This window comes from Jaculus jaculus, chromosome 14 (assembly GCF_020740685.1).
Source record: "Jaculus jaculus isolate mJacJac1 chromosome 14, mJacJac1.mat.Y.cur, whole genome shotgun sequence".
NCBI classification, from domain to species: Eukaryota; Metazoa; Chordata; class Mammalia; order Rodentia; family Dipodidae; genus Jaculus; species Jaculus jaculus.
The window spans coordinates 53,363,050-53,381,253 of record NC_059115.1 but is presented as its reverse complement, the minus strand read 5'-3'; the positions used below and the strand labels follow the sequence as shown (position 1 = coordinate 53,381,253).

At 43.3% G+C, this 18,204-nt stretch overlaps 1 protein-coding gene across 1 annotated transcript in view; it reads left to right on the top strand.

Annotated features, from left to right (window-relative positions):
- Iqgap2 (IQ motif containing GTPase activating protein 2) overlaps nt 1–18,204 on the top strand; it is a 347,567-nt gene that overhangs the window by 173,967 nt on the left and 155,396 nt on the right. Inside the window, exons 4-5 of the mRNA XM_012952223.2 lie at nt 9,220–9,297; nt 14,518–14,594. Coding sequence (XP_012807677.2) covers nt 9,220–9,297; nt 14,518–14,594 — 155 coding nt within the window. The remainder of the gene's footprint in view (nt 1–9,219; nt 9,298–14,517; nt 14,595–18,204) is intronic.

Genomic DNA, 18,204 nt, shown 5'->3' with positions numbered 1-18,204 from the left:
ATCTGCAGTTCTTAATACTTATTTTTCCTATAGTAAACATTATGGAGTATAGTTGAAATGGAATTAAACGGAAATATATTTAGAGAAAAAAATATGTATGTGTTTGTTTTTATATTTTCAATGTAAGGTCTCACTTGAGCCCAGGCTGATTGGGAGTTCACTTTGTAGCTCCGGGCTGGTCTTATATTCATGACAGTTCTCCTCCCTCAGCCTCCTGAGTGCTGGAATTAAAGACCTGAGCCACCAAGCCTGGCTTGAGAAAATATATTTTTGGATGTTTACATTAGATTCCGAGCAAGTGTTTGAAGAAGTATTAAGGTTCTGAGTAGACAGAGTCATGTGACAAGTCTCTTTTGAGTCTGTCTTCATTAGTAGACAAAAAGGTAATCTAGCCCAAGTTTGTATGTTAGGAATAAGTGTTTGACTTTTGGGGGGGATGGAGGGTACTACCATGGGATATTTTTTATAATTATGGAAAATGTTAATAAAAATTGAGGAAAAAAAAGGGGGTTGCCTTTATAAAAGGAAGTTTGGTTCATGATATCATGTGCTTCACCCCAGAGACCCAGCCAGCTCCCTTCAGAAGACTAGTAAAATAGTATACTAGCTGGCCAAGAGCAAAGTTTAAAAGATATTGTGAGAAATAATCTTGGAAAATCAGGAGAAGCAGCAAGGCATGGTGGCTCACACCTTTACTCTCAGCACTCAGGAGGGAGGCAGAGGTAGGAGGATCACTGTGAGTTCAAGGCCACCCTGAAACTACAGAATGAGTTCCAGGTCAGCCTGGACTAGACTGAGATACTACCTCAGGAAATAAAAAAGAAAAAGAAGGAGAAGAAGAAGAAGAAAAATAAGAGAGAGAGAGAGAGAGAGAGAGAGGGAATCTGTATCCAGCCTATCTCCATCTTCACAAAAGCATTTGCCCACCTGTGAGACTCTGCTTGGTCCTGACCTTGGTCTTTGTCAACATCAGATCTGGGCTAGTCAGTACCAACACTCATGTGGATTTGACGATGAGGAATTGTAGGGTTAGATGCCAGCCTGCCCTGAAGGGAAACTGAGGAGATTTCCCTTTGGCTTTGAACCATGAGAATCCAGAGGAAAGAGAGATCTTCCATGAACATGAGCTCTAAGCAAACTCCTGGCTGATTCTTTCCGCCTGGTGCATCAGAGACCTTAGCATGGGTCTTTCCCGGGAAGTATGTCCAGAGAAGAAGGATTCCCTGTGGCGTCCACAGGAAGACTGGGCTGTGCGGAAGTGGCAGCCAGCAAGGGACAGGTGAAAGGAGCCTTCTGTGCCGCTTAGCTACAAAGACAGCACAGGCCATGTGGAAGCTTCTAGCTCTCTGTGGCTTCTGAGAAAACAGCCTTTTCTTTTTCTTTCATTAAGTTCCTGAAAGTGCCTAGTATTCTCGTCAGAAATTTTGAGTAGTTTGCCATGTCATCAGAATTTTTTTTATGGTCTTTTGGTTTCTTATACAAAAACAAAGCTGCAAACCTTCACGAATAAGCAACATAACTTCCTCTTCACATGTCTTTTGAGGCAAGAGCCCATCCTGTGGTCTTTCTAAGGAGTCCTAAATCATGAGACGACAACGAGGATGTTGAAACACAAGGGAATGCTCCCTAACCTGAGCCTAGGACGCCCTTGTGCCATCTGGAAGCCATGAGTTCAACAAACTTGGACTCACAGTACAGCATCTCTTGGCTGTGGCCTTAAAACCCAACCTTCCCATGAAAACACAGTATCCCCAAGGCAACACTATGTCCCTGAGCCCTGAAGGATGCAATATTGGCATCTGTGAGAGCCATCTACTGCTCCATCCTCTATGTCAGGCAAACAGTGTGTAACCCTGATGTCTCGTTGATTTAGGGTTAGAAAGGTGTCCTAGGTACAAGGGTTAAGCCTTCCAGTTATGTGTCTGCTAACAGCCATCTCAACCCTCTACCCAGGGCACATGACTGCTGGGGGAACTGTTCTCTGTGAGAAGCCAGTGTTGTTAATGTATAGTGATGGGCAAGAGCCAGACTTTTTTTTCTTAAAAAAAATAATTTTTATTCACAAGGAGGAGAGAAAGAAATCGAATGGGCATCTCTAGCCTCTTGCTGCTGCATCTGAACTCCAGATGCATGTGCCACTTTGTGCATCTGACTTTACGTAGGTACTGGGAAACCAAATCTGAGCTGGCAGCCTTTGAAAGAAAGCACTTTAATTGCTGAGCCATCTCCCCAGACTATCTTGATGGAAAGTTTACTCTGAAATCGGAAGAATGAGAAGAAAGTCCACTACATGTAGGATCAGGTGGAGTGGGGAAAGAAATTCTGCAAGGAACCCACTTGACAAGGGACTACAAAGGAGGAGAGAGGTTGGCCACAGCTGCAAAGCTAAGTGGCTTGGAGGGGAAGAGTGGAAGGAGAGAAGATGTAGAGTCCGCGATGGCATCATCAGATGTCATCCGAAGTGTGAGGAAGCCCTGAGAATTAAACAGAGGCAATGCGTGTGATTGAGAAAGATCACGTGCTCTGGAGAATGAACGGGGTAGAGCGCAAAGGCGGAGTTGGAGCCCAATTAGAGAACAGTTCAATCCAGGTGACAAGTAGCAGTGGCCTGTAATAAGAAGAAGGAACATAAATAACAAGAGGGAAAGAAAGGACAGATCCCGAGAAGGAACTGGAAGCAGGCGGAAGGCCATTAAGAGAAGGCACTAGGGCTGGAGAGATTGCTTAGCAGTTAAGCGCTTGCCTGTGAAGCCTAAGGACCCCGGTTCGAGGCTCGGTTCCCCAGGTCCCACGTTAGCCAGATGTACAAGGGGGCGCACGCGTCTGGAGTTCGTTTGCAGAGGCTGGAAGCCCTGGCGCGCCCATTCTCTCTCTCTCTCTCTATCTGTCTTTCTCTCTGTGTCTGTCGCTCTCAAATAAGTAAATAAAAAAAATTAAAAAAAAAAAAAAGAGAAGGCACTAGTGGGCAGCAAACCTCAGTTGTAGAGAGGATAGGGAGGAGGCCAGGCAGGCTGCCATGGCGAAGGCAACGAGGCTGGAAGCTTGTGTCTTAGTTTGCTTACAGTTGCCGCTCCAACTTAATACCACAGACTGGGGGATCCGTGAAGATTAGGGGTTTGTTTAGCTCTTGATGCTGGAGGTTAGGAACCCCAAGAACATCGTGCAGGCAACTGAGGGTGAGCCTTCATGCCATATCATAACAAGCAAAGGGCATCGCATGGCAAGACAGAGCAAGTGTGCCACCTCAGATCCCTCAGGCTCCTCTTATGAAATTGTTAATGCCAACTTGGAGCCTGAACCTCATGGTCTCCTTTCACCTTAATTACCTCCCAGTGGCCCCAGCTCTAAAGCCTCTGAACATGTGGATTGAGAGGCCGCATTCCCAAGACCTAAACTGGGCAGGGAGATATATTCAGACAACAAACGAGCTGGGATTGGCAAGAGAAGAGGAAAAGGAAGGTTATGCCTCAGGAAGAACTCAACCTGACGTAGCTCAAAGATTGTTATTAATAAGGCAATAATAATAGCGTTATTAGTAGTAGAAGAATAGATCAAAACAAGAAACCTGGAAAAAATAGCATTATTATTGTTATTATACTGGACAATGATTGAAAGGGTTTAGGCTCATAAGAAATGTTTTGTTGACTATGCCAAAAGACTTCCAAGCCCTGCTTCGCTGCTCAATCTACCACTTGGAGCCTGCTTCCTCACCTCGGAAGTAGGTATAATTGTTACAATAGCCAGCTTTCTATTGATACCATCAGGAACCATATGGCCTTCCATGAAAGGCACTTGGCACGTGGGCATTGGAGCTACTGTGAGCGGTGAAATGGACAGTGCTTGAGCCTGGAGTCAGAGGTTCTGCAAAGGAGTCCCAACCCCACTGTCTGGGCGACACCTGAGTGTCTTACGTGCTCATTCGTATCCTCCGTTTCCTCATATATAAAATAAACCCATTAGGATAATTATTGGGGCTCTAAGTTACTGCGTAGTTCCAGGTGTTCTGATTCTAATGTGTAGGAAGTTGGCATCCAAAGAAGGACTTGCTTAAGTCCTTGTCTATGCAGCTGACGCTGATGGCTGCTGGATGCCAGTGGTGAAATAGTTCACCCTGGAGGATGAGAATGTACATGAAATTAAAGCATATATTTTTATATGAAATGCAAGCAAGTTGGGTAGACAGACAAAAGCATTTTGGGATAAATATGACTGTAGCCATGCCATCTTGTCTCATTGACATGAAGGATTGGTGAAAATTAGGCTCACTAAAAATAATACCGCGGAGATTATTTTGAGCCTGTTTAAAGGACCATTTTCATTCTAATTGAAGCAATTTAAACACATCTGTCACACTGAAAATGTTGCTGCTGCAATCCCCTCACTGAAGCCTACTTTAGAAAAAATAAAATAAAAGCAAACATGGACCTCAGGTTTCTGAAGTTAGAGTCTCTCAAGTGTTTGAGATGAACGTTCTGAAATCTGTTTGCTGTGCAAACATGGCCAACATAGCCATGGTCTGATCAGTCCCATTGCATGAAGACCTACACCTTTTTCTGACCTTAAAGGTGGATGAAAAGGTCCAAGCTCAGGACGGTACTGTCGTGATTGTCACAGCTGGCATCCATTTTTCGATTATTCTCCGTGTAAGTGCCACATTTTATGACTGAGGAACCAGTAAGGCAGAGCAACTTTTCTGAAAGACTACTTAACTCACAAGACCACTAAATGGAAAGGGTATCTTTGTTACATGGTTTAGGATTGTTTAAACCCATCAAAGATTCCAGAGCCTACCTGTTAGCGAACAAAAGTTAAGTTTCTCAGCTCACTGGTGCAAGAGAAGAAATGGCTGTTCATAATGCCACAGAGAGAAGGGACGATTTCACTCCATGTGGGCTTCTGCTGGTAGATTCTAATAAGGATATAGCAATCCAGGGTCCAGTGTTCTTTTGGATGTTGTCACAAAGTGGGATCAGTTTGGGGCATTGGCCATTGTTACATAGAAGGAAGGTTGCCTGAATTGGGACTTGACTATCATTTAAAAATTAGAATGACTCATATTCCAGTTGTATTCACATAAGACATTTAATTATTTTTTAATTAGTGTTGTATGCAGTGAATACAGTCAAGTTGGTACCATTGTTAGCCTCCTCCCTGTCCTCCCCCCTCCACAGGGACTCTCTTTGTTGGGGTATATGGGTCGCACATTGTGGGGTTAGCCATCAGTTATGGGTAGGAGGCAATGACTGTGTATGATGACCCAACATATGGCTCTGACATTCTTTCCACCCCCTGTTCAGAAAATTTCCCTGAGCCATGTTGGGTTCATTTTAGGTCTGCTTCAGTGATGAGGTCTTGGGAGCCTTCGTGTCTCTGGATATCTGATTTGGTAGGAGTTGATTGTTCTCTGTGTTGATCTCTTTCACCCTTGTGCTGGTACCAGGTTCAACAAGAAAACAGCACTGATTGTTTCCCCAATTATTCTAGGTTTCAGCTGGGGCCCTTTTGAAGTATGATGGGGTGGCTCTCTTCATTAGGATCTGTGTATATCTGAGAAAGAGAAGCAGATTCTCCAACAGAGAGTAAAGTTAGCATCAGATAAATGGGATAATCATTATTATTTTTTTTTATTTAGTTATTTGAGAGCGACAGACACAGAGAGAAAGACAGATAGAGGGAGAGAGAGAATGGGCGCGCCAGGGCTTCCAGCCTCTGCAAAGGAACTCCAGACGCGTGTGCCCCCTTGTGCATCTGGCTGACGTGGGACCTGGGGAACCGAGCCTCGAACCGGGGTCCTTAGGCTTCACAGGCAAGCGCTTAACCGCTCAGCCATCTCTCCAGCCCGATAATCATTATTTTTTAGAGAGAATTTAATAGGTGTAGGCCCTCTTGTAGCCCACGATAGGTGGTAGCTTGATAATGGACAGTGGGCTCACTTTTGGATATGGTTTCCCAGCTCCAGCTATGGGTTCCATTCCACTGAGCAGATCCGTTAGTCAAATCAAGAGCAGTTGGTTACCCACCATGGCTGTGCGCCACTATTGCACTTGTGTGAGCATCACATCAGGTTGTTTGCTGCTGAGTAGGTTAGACCATGAATTGCTTGAACAGATATTGGTCATGTTCCCCCCAGTTGCCCAGGTAGCTCCTTCTGGTACCAGACACACTGTCTGGGGACTGACTCTCTTCCAGCTTCCAGCCATGTCACTCCATGTTACATGCCAACAGTATATGGTATCTTCAGAAGTAGGGTCTTACCACTAATTATTTTGTCAAATTACAGAGCAAGGCCCTGACCTCCATCTCCATTCAGACTTGATTGAAAATTGTTTCTGTCTTGAGCACTCTGTGGTCACAGATTGACCTTGTGTGAGAATTGCTTGTGTTCTGCAGAAGCTAGTTATTCTGGGTTACAAACACTCAATCACTCTGTCCTGGCAGCTGACTCTCTAGATTCTCTGTTCCTTACTTCCTTCTTACCCTATTTGTCGTCTTTCCTTTCCCTCCCTCCCTCGTTCCTTCTTTGCCATTCTCATGGCAAATAAATAATTCCTTTTTTAAATTTAGTTTTATTTATTTGAGAGAGAAAGAGTGAGAGATACAGAGAGAGAATGAGTGCACTGGTGCCTCCAGCCACTGCAAACAAACTCCAGATGCATGTGCCACCTTGTATATCTGGCTTATGTGGGTCCTGGGAAATTGAACCTGGGACCTTAGGCTTCTCAGGCAAACACCTTAACCACTAAAACCATCTCTCTGGCCCAAATGATTCCTTCTAGATGAAGAGTAACCAAGAAATCATTAGGCCCTGTGTTCTCCTCTGGACGAGGGGGTGTTAGCATAGGAAAGGTTTTCAGTTAAGTAGAGACCTAGTCTCTGGTCCCAGCTCAGTCTCATTATAGCAGTGTTACTTTACACAAATCATCTCGTCTTTGGCGTGGCTCTTCATATATTTAAAAATTGGAATTGAAGGGGCTGAAGAGATAGCTCACCAGTTAAGGTGCTTGCCTGCAAAGTCTAAAGTCCTAAGTTTGATTCCCCAGTACCCATGTAAATCTAGATGCACAAGGTGGCACATGCATCTGGAATTTATTTGCAGTGGCTGGAGGCCATTCTCCCTTTTTCTTCTTCTCCCTCTCTCTCACTCCCTCTTTTATTCTCTCTCAAATAAATAAATAATATATATTTTTAAAATGGAAATGATCATTACCTTTCAGGATTTGGGGAAACTTGGAAATAATTCACATAAAGACCTTGAAACATAGTCTGATCACAGTGACACCTTTTTAAAAGGCATAAACAGGGCTGGAGAGATGGCTTAATGGTTTAAGGCACTTGCCTGTGAAGCCAAAGGGCCCAGGTTTGATTCCCTAGTACCCACATAAGCCAGATGCACAAGGGGGTGCATCCATCTGGAATTAATTCATTTGCAGTAGCTGGAGGCCATGGCATGCCCATTCTCTCTCTTTTTTTTTTTTTTTTTTTTTTGGTTTTTCGAGATAGGGTCTCACTGTAGCCCAGGCTGACCTGGAATTCACTATGGAGTCTCAGGGTGGCCTTGAATTCACGGCAATCCTCCCACCTCTGCCTCCCGAGTGCTGGGATTAAAGGCGTGCGCCACCACGCCCGGCCCATTCTCTTTCTTGATGAAGAGTAACCATCCTCTTTATCTTTCTCTCTCTCTCTCTCTCTCTCTGCTCGCAAATAAATAAAATAATTATTATTAAAAAATAAAGTAAAACGGTATCAACATCCATCAACTGTTAATTTGCTTATGTTTTATAATTTATAAAACAATGCAGTAAAAATACTCTTTATATGATAAATAAGCTGAGTGCTGAAGGTCATAGACAGTGACAAGAGCCAGACTTGCTGAATGTGGCTGTCTACCATTGTGTGCTGGTTACATGATGAAACTTGCTAGAGTTATTTTTGTACATTTATTTTAAATGGAACAGATCACATTGTGGTATGCATCTAATTAGCTGTAAGATACGAGATAATTTTAAGGCTCTTAATAGCTCATTACTTGATATAATTTTTTCATGAGATGTGGGCAAGGACACTGAAAAAGTTGCTACCTCATTAGGACTGTAACGAAGAAATGGAAGACACACAGGAAGACCATTTTTATTGTACATGTACAAACAGAAGTCATGTAAAAACGCTCCCACCTAGCATACACTTCTTCTAAAAGGCAAGATTCGGATTTACTTATGGGGAGTATATACTAAAATTACCTGAAATATGGGGTGATTTGTGTGTTCATTGTTGCATTTGCTCATGTTTTCCAATGGAAATAGCTGTCCATGATCAGAAAAGGAAGCATTTAGTATTCGGAAACTCCTGTGTGACGCTGAGCATGGTGGGGTGTACCTGTACACCCAGCGCTGGGGAGACAAAAGCAGTAGCATCGCCACAAGTTCAAGGCCAGCCTAGTCTACATAGCAAGTTCCAGGCTAACCAAGGTCAAAGCTACATAGCAAGACCCTGTTGGTAGATAGATAGACAGACAGATAGACAGATAGAGTTATGGTGCTTGGCTTCTTGCCCTGGTTCCCAAAATCTTGACACCATCTTTGTATGTGTTTATTTGTGCATGCACACATGTTTCACAAAACACATCCTTAGGCATACGTAGACGTTAAATGGAGTTTGAAATTCAAGTTCTGGATTACAGATGTAAACTGTGGAAACTGACATTGTCAATAACAAATGGCTGAGTTGTCGCTGAGATACAGACTAGTCTTTGTATTGTGTCTGTTTGTTTAATGTGAGCCTTTGTAAGTGTTCTTCAAGAAGTCCAATTGAAGGCCGGGCGTGGTGGCGCAAGCCTTTAACCCCAGCACTCGGGAGGCAGAGGTAGGAGGATCGCCGTGAGTTCAAGGCCACCCTGAGTCGACAGAGTGAATTCCAGGTCAGCCCGAGCTAGAATTAAAACCCTACCTCAAAAGACCAAGAACAAAAAAAGTCCAGTTGAGCCAGAGGTGGCGCACACCTTTAATCCCACCACTCGGGAGGCAAAGGTAGGAGGATTGCTGTGAGTTCGAGGCCACCCTGAGACTCCATAGTGAATTCCAGGTCAGCCTGAGCCAGAGTGAGACCAGACCTCAAAAAAAAAAAAAGTACAGTTGAATAGCATCCTATTAATGAACATATTTCTTACAAATGACTCACTTGTTGTATGATCTCTTCTTTCTTTCTCTCCCATTCTCCCGTCAGAAATCCGGCCTTCATTTTCGACACACGGATAATACTGTCCAGTGGTTGAGAGCCATGGAGGCCATTGGGCTGCCCAAGGTAAGCTTTACCTAGTGGATCCTCGATGGGGAAGGCCAAAGGCTATGCAGGAATACTTCATTATGAAAAATGGTTTGGCAGACTGAGCTGTCCATGCAGGCGTGAGAAATATGAGGACCAAAAGCTATTGAAAGACATGTATAGATAGATAGATAGATAGATAGATAGATAGATAGATAGATAGATAGATAGATAGATAGAGATATCTATATCTATATCTATATGGGGCAAGACTTCAACATGAGCTAGGGGCACAGATGGAGAACAGACAAGTATATTAACTAAACCAGCGAAGAACCAGCATTAGCTGGGAAATAGTTCATGTAAGATACTCAGTCCCTTGTTTTTGTGTTGCTGTTTATACTTTAAAAACTCTGTGTTTGGGCTGACGAGATGGCTGGGGGAGACCTGACTTCACATGCTCCGAACCCATGAAAAAGCTGGATGTGGTGGCATGCACCTGTAATCTCAGTAGTAGGAAGTCAAAGACAGGAAGATCACTAGGGCTTGATAACTAGTGTCTAGCCAAATTGGTGAGCTCTGAGATTCAATAAAAGATCCCTCTCTCAAAAAAAAAAAAAAAATGTTGGGCTGGCTGGAGAGATGGCTTAGCCGCTAAGGTGTTTGTCTGCAAAGCCAAAGGACCTCAGTTTGACTCCCCAGGACCCTCATAAGCCAGATGCACACAGTAGCGCGTGCGTCTGGAGTTGGTTTGCAATGGCTGATGTGCCCATTCTCTTTCTCTCTCTCTGTCTTCCTCTTTGTCTCTCTCACTCTCTCAAGTAAATTAACTAACTAATTAATTAAACAAATATGTTAAAATTTTAAAAAGCTGAGGAGCGATTGAGAAAGATATCCAACATTGGCCTCTGTGCACCTCATGAGCGTATGTGCGTGCCTGCCCATACAATTCCCCCACACACGTGTGAATATGCACACACCCATGCCACATACACAGGCGTACAAAAGCTTGAAGTTTCATTGTGTAACTATATATTGTATCACTTTAAGTTATTGTAAATTTTTTAATTTTTATTTTTTGTTTATTTATTTGAGAGCGATAGACATAGAGAGAAAGAGGCAGATAGAGAGAGAGAGAATGGGTGCATTAGGGCCTCCAGCCACTGCAAATGAACTCCTGACGCGTGCGCCCCCTTGTGCATCTGGCAAATATGGGTCCTGGGGAATCAAGCCTTGAATGGGGTCCTTGGGCTTCATAGGCAAGCGCTTAACTGCTAAGCCATCTCTCCCTATGAAATTATTGTAAATTTTTATAGCTATTATTATAAATCAGCATCACTTTAAATTTTAATGTCCAGAGGCCAGTAGCTCTTAACTCCTGAAATAGATCTCCCAAATAAAGCTCAATCAGTAACTATTCAGTGCTTGTTAAATTCAAAGAGAGAGAAGAAATCAGCACATGGGGGAAATGAAGAAATAACATTTGCTATAAACTGTAGAGCTCCTTTTGCATCTTCGTGTATCCTTCATTCAGCTTCTCCAGTACGGGCATTCTAGAACTGTAGTCCAATACTAAATTAACATTGAAGTGAGTCTTTTTTTGTTGGGTGAGGGTTGTTATGTTTTTGAGACAGGGTCTCCCCCTGTAGCCCAGACTGGCCTGGAAATATAGTTCGGCCTAGCCTCAAACTTGTGGTGATCCTCCTTCCTCCACCTACTGAGTGCTGGGATTATCAGCGTGAGCCACCAAGCTCTGCTGACATCAGGGTGTGACGGTAGAGTAGACTAGACTTCTGGCTTCCATCACTTTTACCATCCCTACATGCCTTAGTTCGCAGGAGGGTGAGCATATGGTTTTGTGCGCATGAAAGTGGTTTACACTTTAGCCCATGAATGAGTTTGCGTGGTCCGCAGGCCACCACCCAGTGGGCATCTACATTGCACCCTTCCTTCAAGTTGTCCCTGGCAACCACTAAATGCCCTCCGCCATTACTCTTTTGTCACGTTGGAATGACACGTAAATAGCAGGTGGTCTTCAAGCGCCATCAGAGTGTCATATGTGTCATTGACCCGTTAGCATTGTGTCGTATGTACAGCTATTTTAAAGATGTCGTTTAGCAGAGGACTAGCTTGAGGGCGAGGACTAAACTTGCTCTTGTGAAGACTCATTGAATCAGGTTCCTTATTGAAAAATCCTCCGCCGTGGTCTGGGGACGGGGCTCAGTGGAAGCATGTGAGGCTCTCCGGTTTCCCAAGCACCACAGCCAAACGGTGCTCAGAGTTGTTTGATCTCCGTCTTATTGTTCTCAAAACTATCAACACTTAATATGTTCTTCTGTTTTCAATAGAGCTAAAGTGCTAATGTTAAAGGCTGCTCCCTTCTGGTTACTGTTTTTCATCAAGAATTCATATTTCTGGCTGGGGGTGGTGGCGCACGCCTTTAATCCCAGCACTCGGGAGGCAGAGGTAGGAGGATCGCTGTGAGTTCGAGGCCACCCTGAGACTACAGAGTGAATTCCAGGAGAGCCTGGGCTAGAGTGAAACCCTACCTCGAAAAACCAAAAAAAAAAAAAAAAAAAATCAAAGAATTCATATTTCTGCATCTTAACATGTGCTAAATGGGAGCTGGGTCATAAAAAGATTAATGAACAAAGAAATTCAAATAGAATTCTTCTGAATGAATCAACATTGGAACAGTGTGATGATGGGTGACAGATTTGATTTAAGCCTTTTCAAACCATGTTTTGAGGGCCAAAGAAGTCATCTCTATAGAGGTTCTATATTTATTTATTTATTTACAAGCAGATAGAGAGAAGAGAGACAGAGAAAATGGGTGCAGCAGGGCCCTCAGCCACTGCAAACAAACTCCAGACTCATGTGCCACTTTGTACATCTGGCTTTATGTGGGTTCTGGGGAATCGAACCAGGGTTGTTAGGCTTTGCAAGCAAATGCTTTAACCACTGAGCAATCTCCCCAGCCTTAGGAGTTCTTTTTGTTTGTTTGTTTTTGTTTTTTTGAAGTAGGGCTTCACTCTAGACCAGGCTGACCTGGAATTCACTATGTAGGTTCAACTGTGATTCTTCTACCTTGGCCTCCCAAATGCTGGGATTAAAAGTGTCCATTGCCATGCCCAGCTGAGAGGTTCTACTTTAATAGTGGCTTTTGTTGTGAAATCGTGGCACTGCAAGGGTCAGAAGCCAGTGGTGTACTGAGCTGACTGGGTATGTTGCTGCCAAGAATTCCTTCATTTATCAATATGAAGCACTCGTTTTTCGCTCAGCATCATACGAGGTACTGGAGATACAGAATTCGATGACATAATCTGATGAGCTATAAATTAATACCATCTCCTTGGTTCAGAGAGCACCCCCATGAGGGTTTCCTGGGGGGGGGGGGGCTGGAATACAGATATAGAAGGTTCTTGTGTGAAGAATGGGGTCTGTGGAGCATTGGCCAACAATAATACAGTGAGGTATGAGGTAAGAATGACAGTTTTCTTGACTTATGTAGAACTTTAAACCTGGTCCTGTTCTTTCTGAGTTGGAAGGCCTCACTTCCCTGACACCTTGTCAGCAAATGTGTTGCAGAAAGGTTGGGAAAAGCCCTGAAACTGTCCAGTCTGCATTACACTTAAGCACATTACAAACGCTTGTTAGCTCGAGACGTGTTCCTTCTTTCTTGGCTCTGCTTTTTTCAATGGCCAGTAGAAAAATTACACTTGAGTATTGAGTGCTACCATATGGAACATGACTTAATTTTAGCATTGTGTCAAATTGTATAAAATATTTACTGAAAGCAAGTGATGCTGATAGGCCTATCTTCCTATTAAAAGCTTCAAGCCCAACAATTCATTTTTTTTTTTTCATTCACAGGAATAGAGAAGCTTGGTACCTCCACTCTGAAATATGTTTCTTATCAGACTTTGAGTTTCAAGCTTGGGAAAAAATCATGTGGATGTATATTTAAAAGCCTTGGTGTTCAGACCTTTCAGTTGTAGTAATTCCCTAGTTAGGCAGTCATCTAGAAGGAGCAATCAGATGCTCAGGAACTGCAGGGATGCTCACTGCTGTGATTTAAGGGAAGGATTTGGAGCCCAAATGTCCAACCATGGCGAACAGCTAAGCTGTGGTTCAAAGTATGAGGGAATCATATGCACCCGTTAGAAATAATATCTTTATGGAATAATAGATACGATGGAAAAGAGTCATCTACTAAGTCTTTGAAACAAGTTTTAGGGCTGGGGAGATAGCTCAACTAGTAAAATGTTTTCTGTACAAGCATGAATAGCTAAGTTTGGATCCCCGGCACATACATAAAAGGCCAGGTGTGGTAACATGTACCCACGATCCCAGTGTTGGAGATACAGAGACAAGAGGATCCCTGGAGTTCGCTGGCCAGCTAGTCTAGCTGAACTGGTGAGCTCTAGGATCAGTGAGAGATCTTGTCTTCAAAAAAATATGCATATATGTGTGTGTGTGTGTGTGTGTGTGTGTGTGTGTGTGCGTGTGCGTGCGCGCGCGTGTGTGTGTATACACACACACACATATATATATGGAGTGCAATTGAGGACAACACCCAACATCAACGTCTGGCCCCCACATGCATGTGCTGTGTGCACGCACATGAACATATTCACATATCCTACACGCAAAAGTAAAAGAATCAGGTTTAAGGCAGGTTTACACTCTGTGTACTTTTTTTACACCTACATAAACATTGAAAAAAAATCAGAGACTTTATATACAGAAAAAAAAACAAAAGAAAATACCAGAATGCTAATGCAATCTGGAATATGGTGTTATCAGTACATTTTCTTCATACTTTGTGTACATTCTAGATTTTACTTGGTGAAAACATATTACTTTGAACCGTCTGAATGCAGAACAATGTGCAAGTTCTCAACAGTGTAGCATAGTGACTGTGAGAAGGCCACCTCCTCAGGGTTGTGAGACTTCTGTCAGGTACTGGAGTGAGGGTTCTGAGTGAAACAGGGCCACCAGGCATTGTGGACACAGCCTTTGGGACTGGGGTGGTTATGAATCCAACTCCTTTGTTGACCACGAGGGGGCGTGCCAGCAAGCAGGGGCCTAGACATGGGGATTGGTCTGTCTAGAATAAAGCATGAAGCTAGGGCAGAGATCCCTCATCATTTAGAGAATTACAGAATAGCAAAGGCAATCAGAGAAGGATTCGCCGGGGAGCTAAAATAACTGTGAGAGGTAAAACATAATAAGCACGTTGTCTCATTTGCTTTGCAGATATTTTATCCAGAAACAACAGATGTCTATGATCGGAAAAACATTCCAAGAATGATATATTGCATTCATGCGCTAAGGTAGGGGAAAATACAAGTAAGAGACTCCTGAGGAAACAGATGTGAAATGAACTATAGTTTCTGACTTAAAGATCTTAAGTGTCCTTAATAATCTGAGGAACTTTAAAAGAATTTTTTTAATTTTTATTTATTTGAGAGCGACAGAGAAAGAGGGAGGGAGGTAAGGAGGGAGGGAGGGAGGGAGGGAGGGAGAGAGAGAGAGAGAGAGAAAGAGAGAGAGAGAGAGAGAGAATGGGTGCACCAGGGCCTCCAGCCACTGAAAACGAACTCCAGACACTTGCGCCCCCTTGTGCACCTGGCTAACCTGGGTCCTGGGGAATCGAGCCTTGAACTGGGGTCCTTAGGCTTCACAGGCAAGCGCTTAACCACTAAGCCAGCTCTCCAGCCTACTGAGGAACTTTTTTATTTTATTTTATTTTTTTGATTTTTCGAGGTAGGGTCTCACTCTAGCCCAGACTGGCCTGGAATTCACTATGGAGAGTCTCAGGGTGGCCTTGAACTCACAGCAATCCTCCTACCTCTGCCCCCCAAGTGCTAGGATTAAAGGTGTGAGCCACCATGCCCAGCTGAGGAACTTTTAAAATTAGATCCATTTTTAAATTTGCTGGCATAGAATTAAAATATTTGCTACATAAACCATCCTTAAGCTTGAAAAAAAAGGTACTGTTCTGATTTTTTTTAACTATAACTCAAAAAATCAGAAAGTGAATGTAAAACCTTTACATAAAATGAGAGAATTTAAACATAATACTAAACTTAATATTAAAATAAGGAGAGAATTTAAAGCCAGTAGTAATATACTACTGCATTATTGAGTTGGGGTATAATTTGAAAATGTGCTAGAATATATCAAGATGCATCGTTTTCTAGCCATTGTGATTTTTGATTATTCTTAAAAATATCAATGATTCAGTCCTTACCATCTATTAAGAAAATCCAATGTAAAGCCAGGCATGGTGGCTTATGCCTTTAATTCCCAGTATTTGGAAAGCTGAGGTAGGAGAATGGCCTTAAGTTTAATGCCAGCCAGGGCTTTGGAGTGAGCCTGAGCTAGAGTGAGACCCCACTTCAAAAATGTTTTCAAATCTTTTATTTATTCATTTATTTGAAACAGACAGGGGCGGGGGAGGGGGGAGAAAGCAAGAAAAACAAAGTGTGTGTGAGCATGGGTCATAGGGCATCTTGCCACTGCAAACAAAGTCCGGATTCATGAGCCGCTGTATATCTGTCTTTACATTGGTACTAGGAAATTGAACTCAGGCCATCAGGGTTTGTCAGCAACTGCCTGCCTTTAACCATTAAGCCATGTTTCCAATCCCCAATTTTTTTAAAGAAAGAAAGAAAATCAAATGTAATCCAATGATTTTCTATTCAATAGATCTTACACTCTGAAATAAAAAAAGAGAAAGATGGCTGGGGAGATAGCTGAGCAGCTAAGGCCCTTGCCTGCAAAGCCTAAGGATCACGGTTCAGCTCCCCAGACCCCATGTAAGCCAGATATACATGGTGATGCCTGCACCTGGAGTTCGATTGCTGTGGCCAGAGGCCCTGATGTACCCATTCTCCCTCTCTCTCATAAATAAATAAACATTTAAAAACAAACACAGTTGTTTTAAATGTGTTAAATCAAGATACATTTATTTTTTAAGGCAGATTTTGGAAATCTTCAAATTATGCTTATTCAAAGATTTTTTTTTTTTCTTTCCTTGTGGGCCTAGAACAAAACCTGTGATTTTTATATGGTAACAAAGGCGATTGTAAAATCCAGCTCACGGCTGTTGTCTTGTGTGCCTACAGGTGACAGTCAGAAGAGCTCATGTCTAATGAAATTTTAAATTTCTCTTACAACATCTGCCTTGTGTTCATGTCACTCGAAGTCATTTTCCTGGCAGAATCCTCTGCCTTGGGGTTTATATTAACTTCTTCCTGGCTCTTTTCCTGTGCAAAGGAAAATATTTGTATAATAATTCATTGCAAACCTGCTCTTCTAGAGAGGATTTTTGATTATATCACATCATTTGACTCTCCTCCCCTCCCCCCCACCGTGCCCTAGCCAGCTCTTGTGAGATCCTTTGGAATATGACAGCTGGTAGAAATACAAACCAAATGAAGGGGCCCTTCCTGTTGTGTGGTACCTGTGTGTCTGAGACGGGATCCTTTTGTACTGCCCAGGCTGGCTTCAAACTCTTGATCCTCCTGCCTCAGCCTCTCAACAACACCCATGTGCTCTCATGCTAGGCCTTTTTTTTTTTAATTTTTATTTATTTATTTGAGAGTGATAGACAAAGAGAGAAAGACAGAGAGAGGGAGAGAGAGAGAATGGGCGTGCCAGGGCTTCCAGCCTCTGCAAACGAACTCCAGACGCGTGCGCCCCCTTGTGCATCTGGCTAACGTGGGACCTGGGGAACCGAGCCTCGAACCGGGGTCCTTAGGCTTCACAGGCAAGCGCTTAACCACTAAGCCATCTCTCCAGCCCATAGGCCTTTTTTATTTCATTGTAAAAACTTTGGATTTCTAAGTAGGAGGCCAAGAAAACCCCACTTGTGCTGGTTTCCTCCTACGTGGCTAATGGATCATTGTGGCAATAGGCTTCCTTTAAGCTTAAAACTTAAGTATGTATTTTGTAGAATGGTTGACAGAGCTTAGAACAATCACTTGACGGTGTAAGTTAGTACTGGTTTGTGACCTACTCAGCCAACCACAATGAATTAGTGTCATTACCATGGCCATGCATCAAGGTGCCAATCTCCTGAGGCTGCTTGTGTACGCTGGCATTGCCTTTCTGAAGTGGACACCTGGGACATTTATGCTCTCTAGTGTATAAAGATATAGTGCACTAAGTCCTTTTCTGGTGATGACACTGTTCTGTAGAAGTTGTATAAATGGTACAGAGGTTTACAAATGTATGTTTACCATAGTTTTAACCATGGCTTGGGCTGCTTAGTAAACAAAGGCTGAGCAACTTCTTGTATGCAAATGTTCACTTGATGGTCTTGGTTCATATTTGTCAGGTACTCATCATGAATGTCCCCATTACTTTTGTCCTGGAGAGGACATCCATGCTTAGAAAATAGCATATTCTGGGGGAATCTCGCTGTCTTAAATGTGTTAGATGTTGCCGCTCCGTATGGAACTAAAAAGTCCCAAGGGGATCCGAGACTTATCTGCGAAAACTTTGTCCTGCTGTGGTCGAGAATGCAGTCAGTCCCTCACAGGAGGCTGGTGTTCAACTTTGGGTGACCAGACAGATTTGGAAGCTGGGGAGCAAAGTCCTTTAGTGAGTCCAGTGCATTTTACCTTGAAATGGTTCTGGAAATGAGCAGACATGTCTTGCTTGGGCTGTGGTATCCTGGCTGTAACTGGGCTTAGCAGCTCCTCGTTCCCTGGGTTTGTATCTTCACTTCCTGTCTGTGTCTGGGTTCTCTTCCCAGGCTGCCATCCCCTGTTCATAGTATTTCTTACCCCAGGCTCATGGCTCAGGAACCCTCTGGCTAGTCTAGCTTCGCGGTCTCATGCCAACTCCAGAGAGGATCACCATGGCAGCCCAGAGGAAAGTCTCAAACCTTACTACCCTAGTGGAGAGAAACTCACCTTCATGGTGGGTAGCATT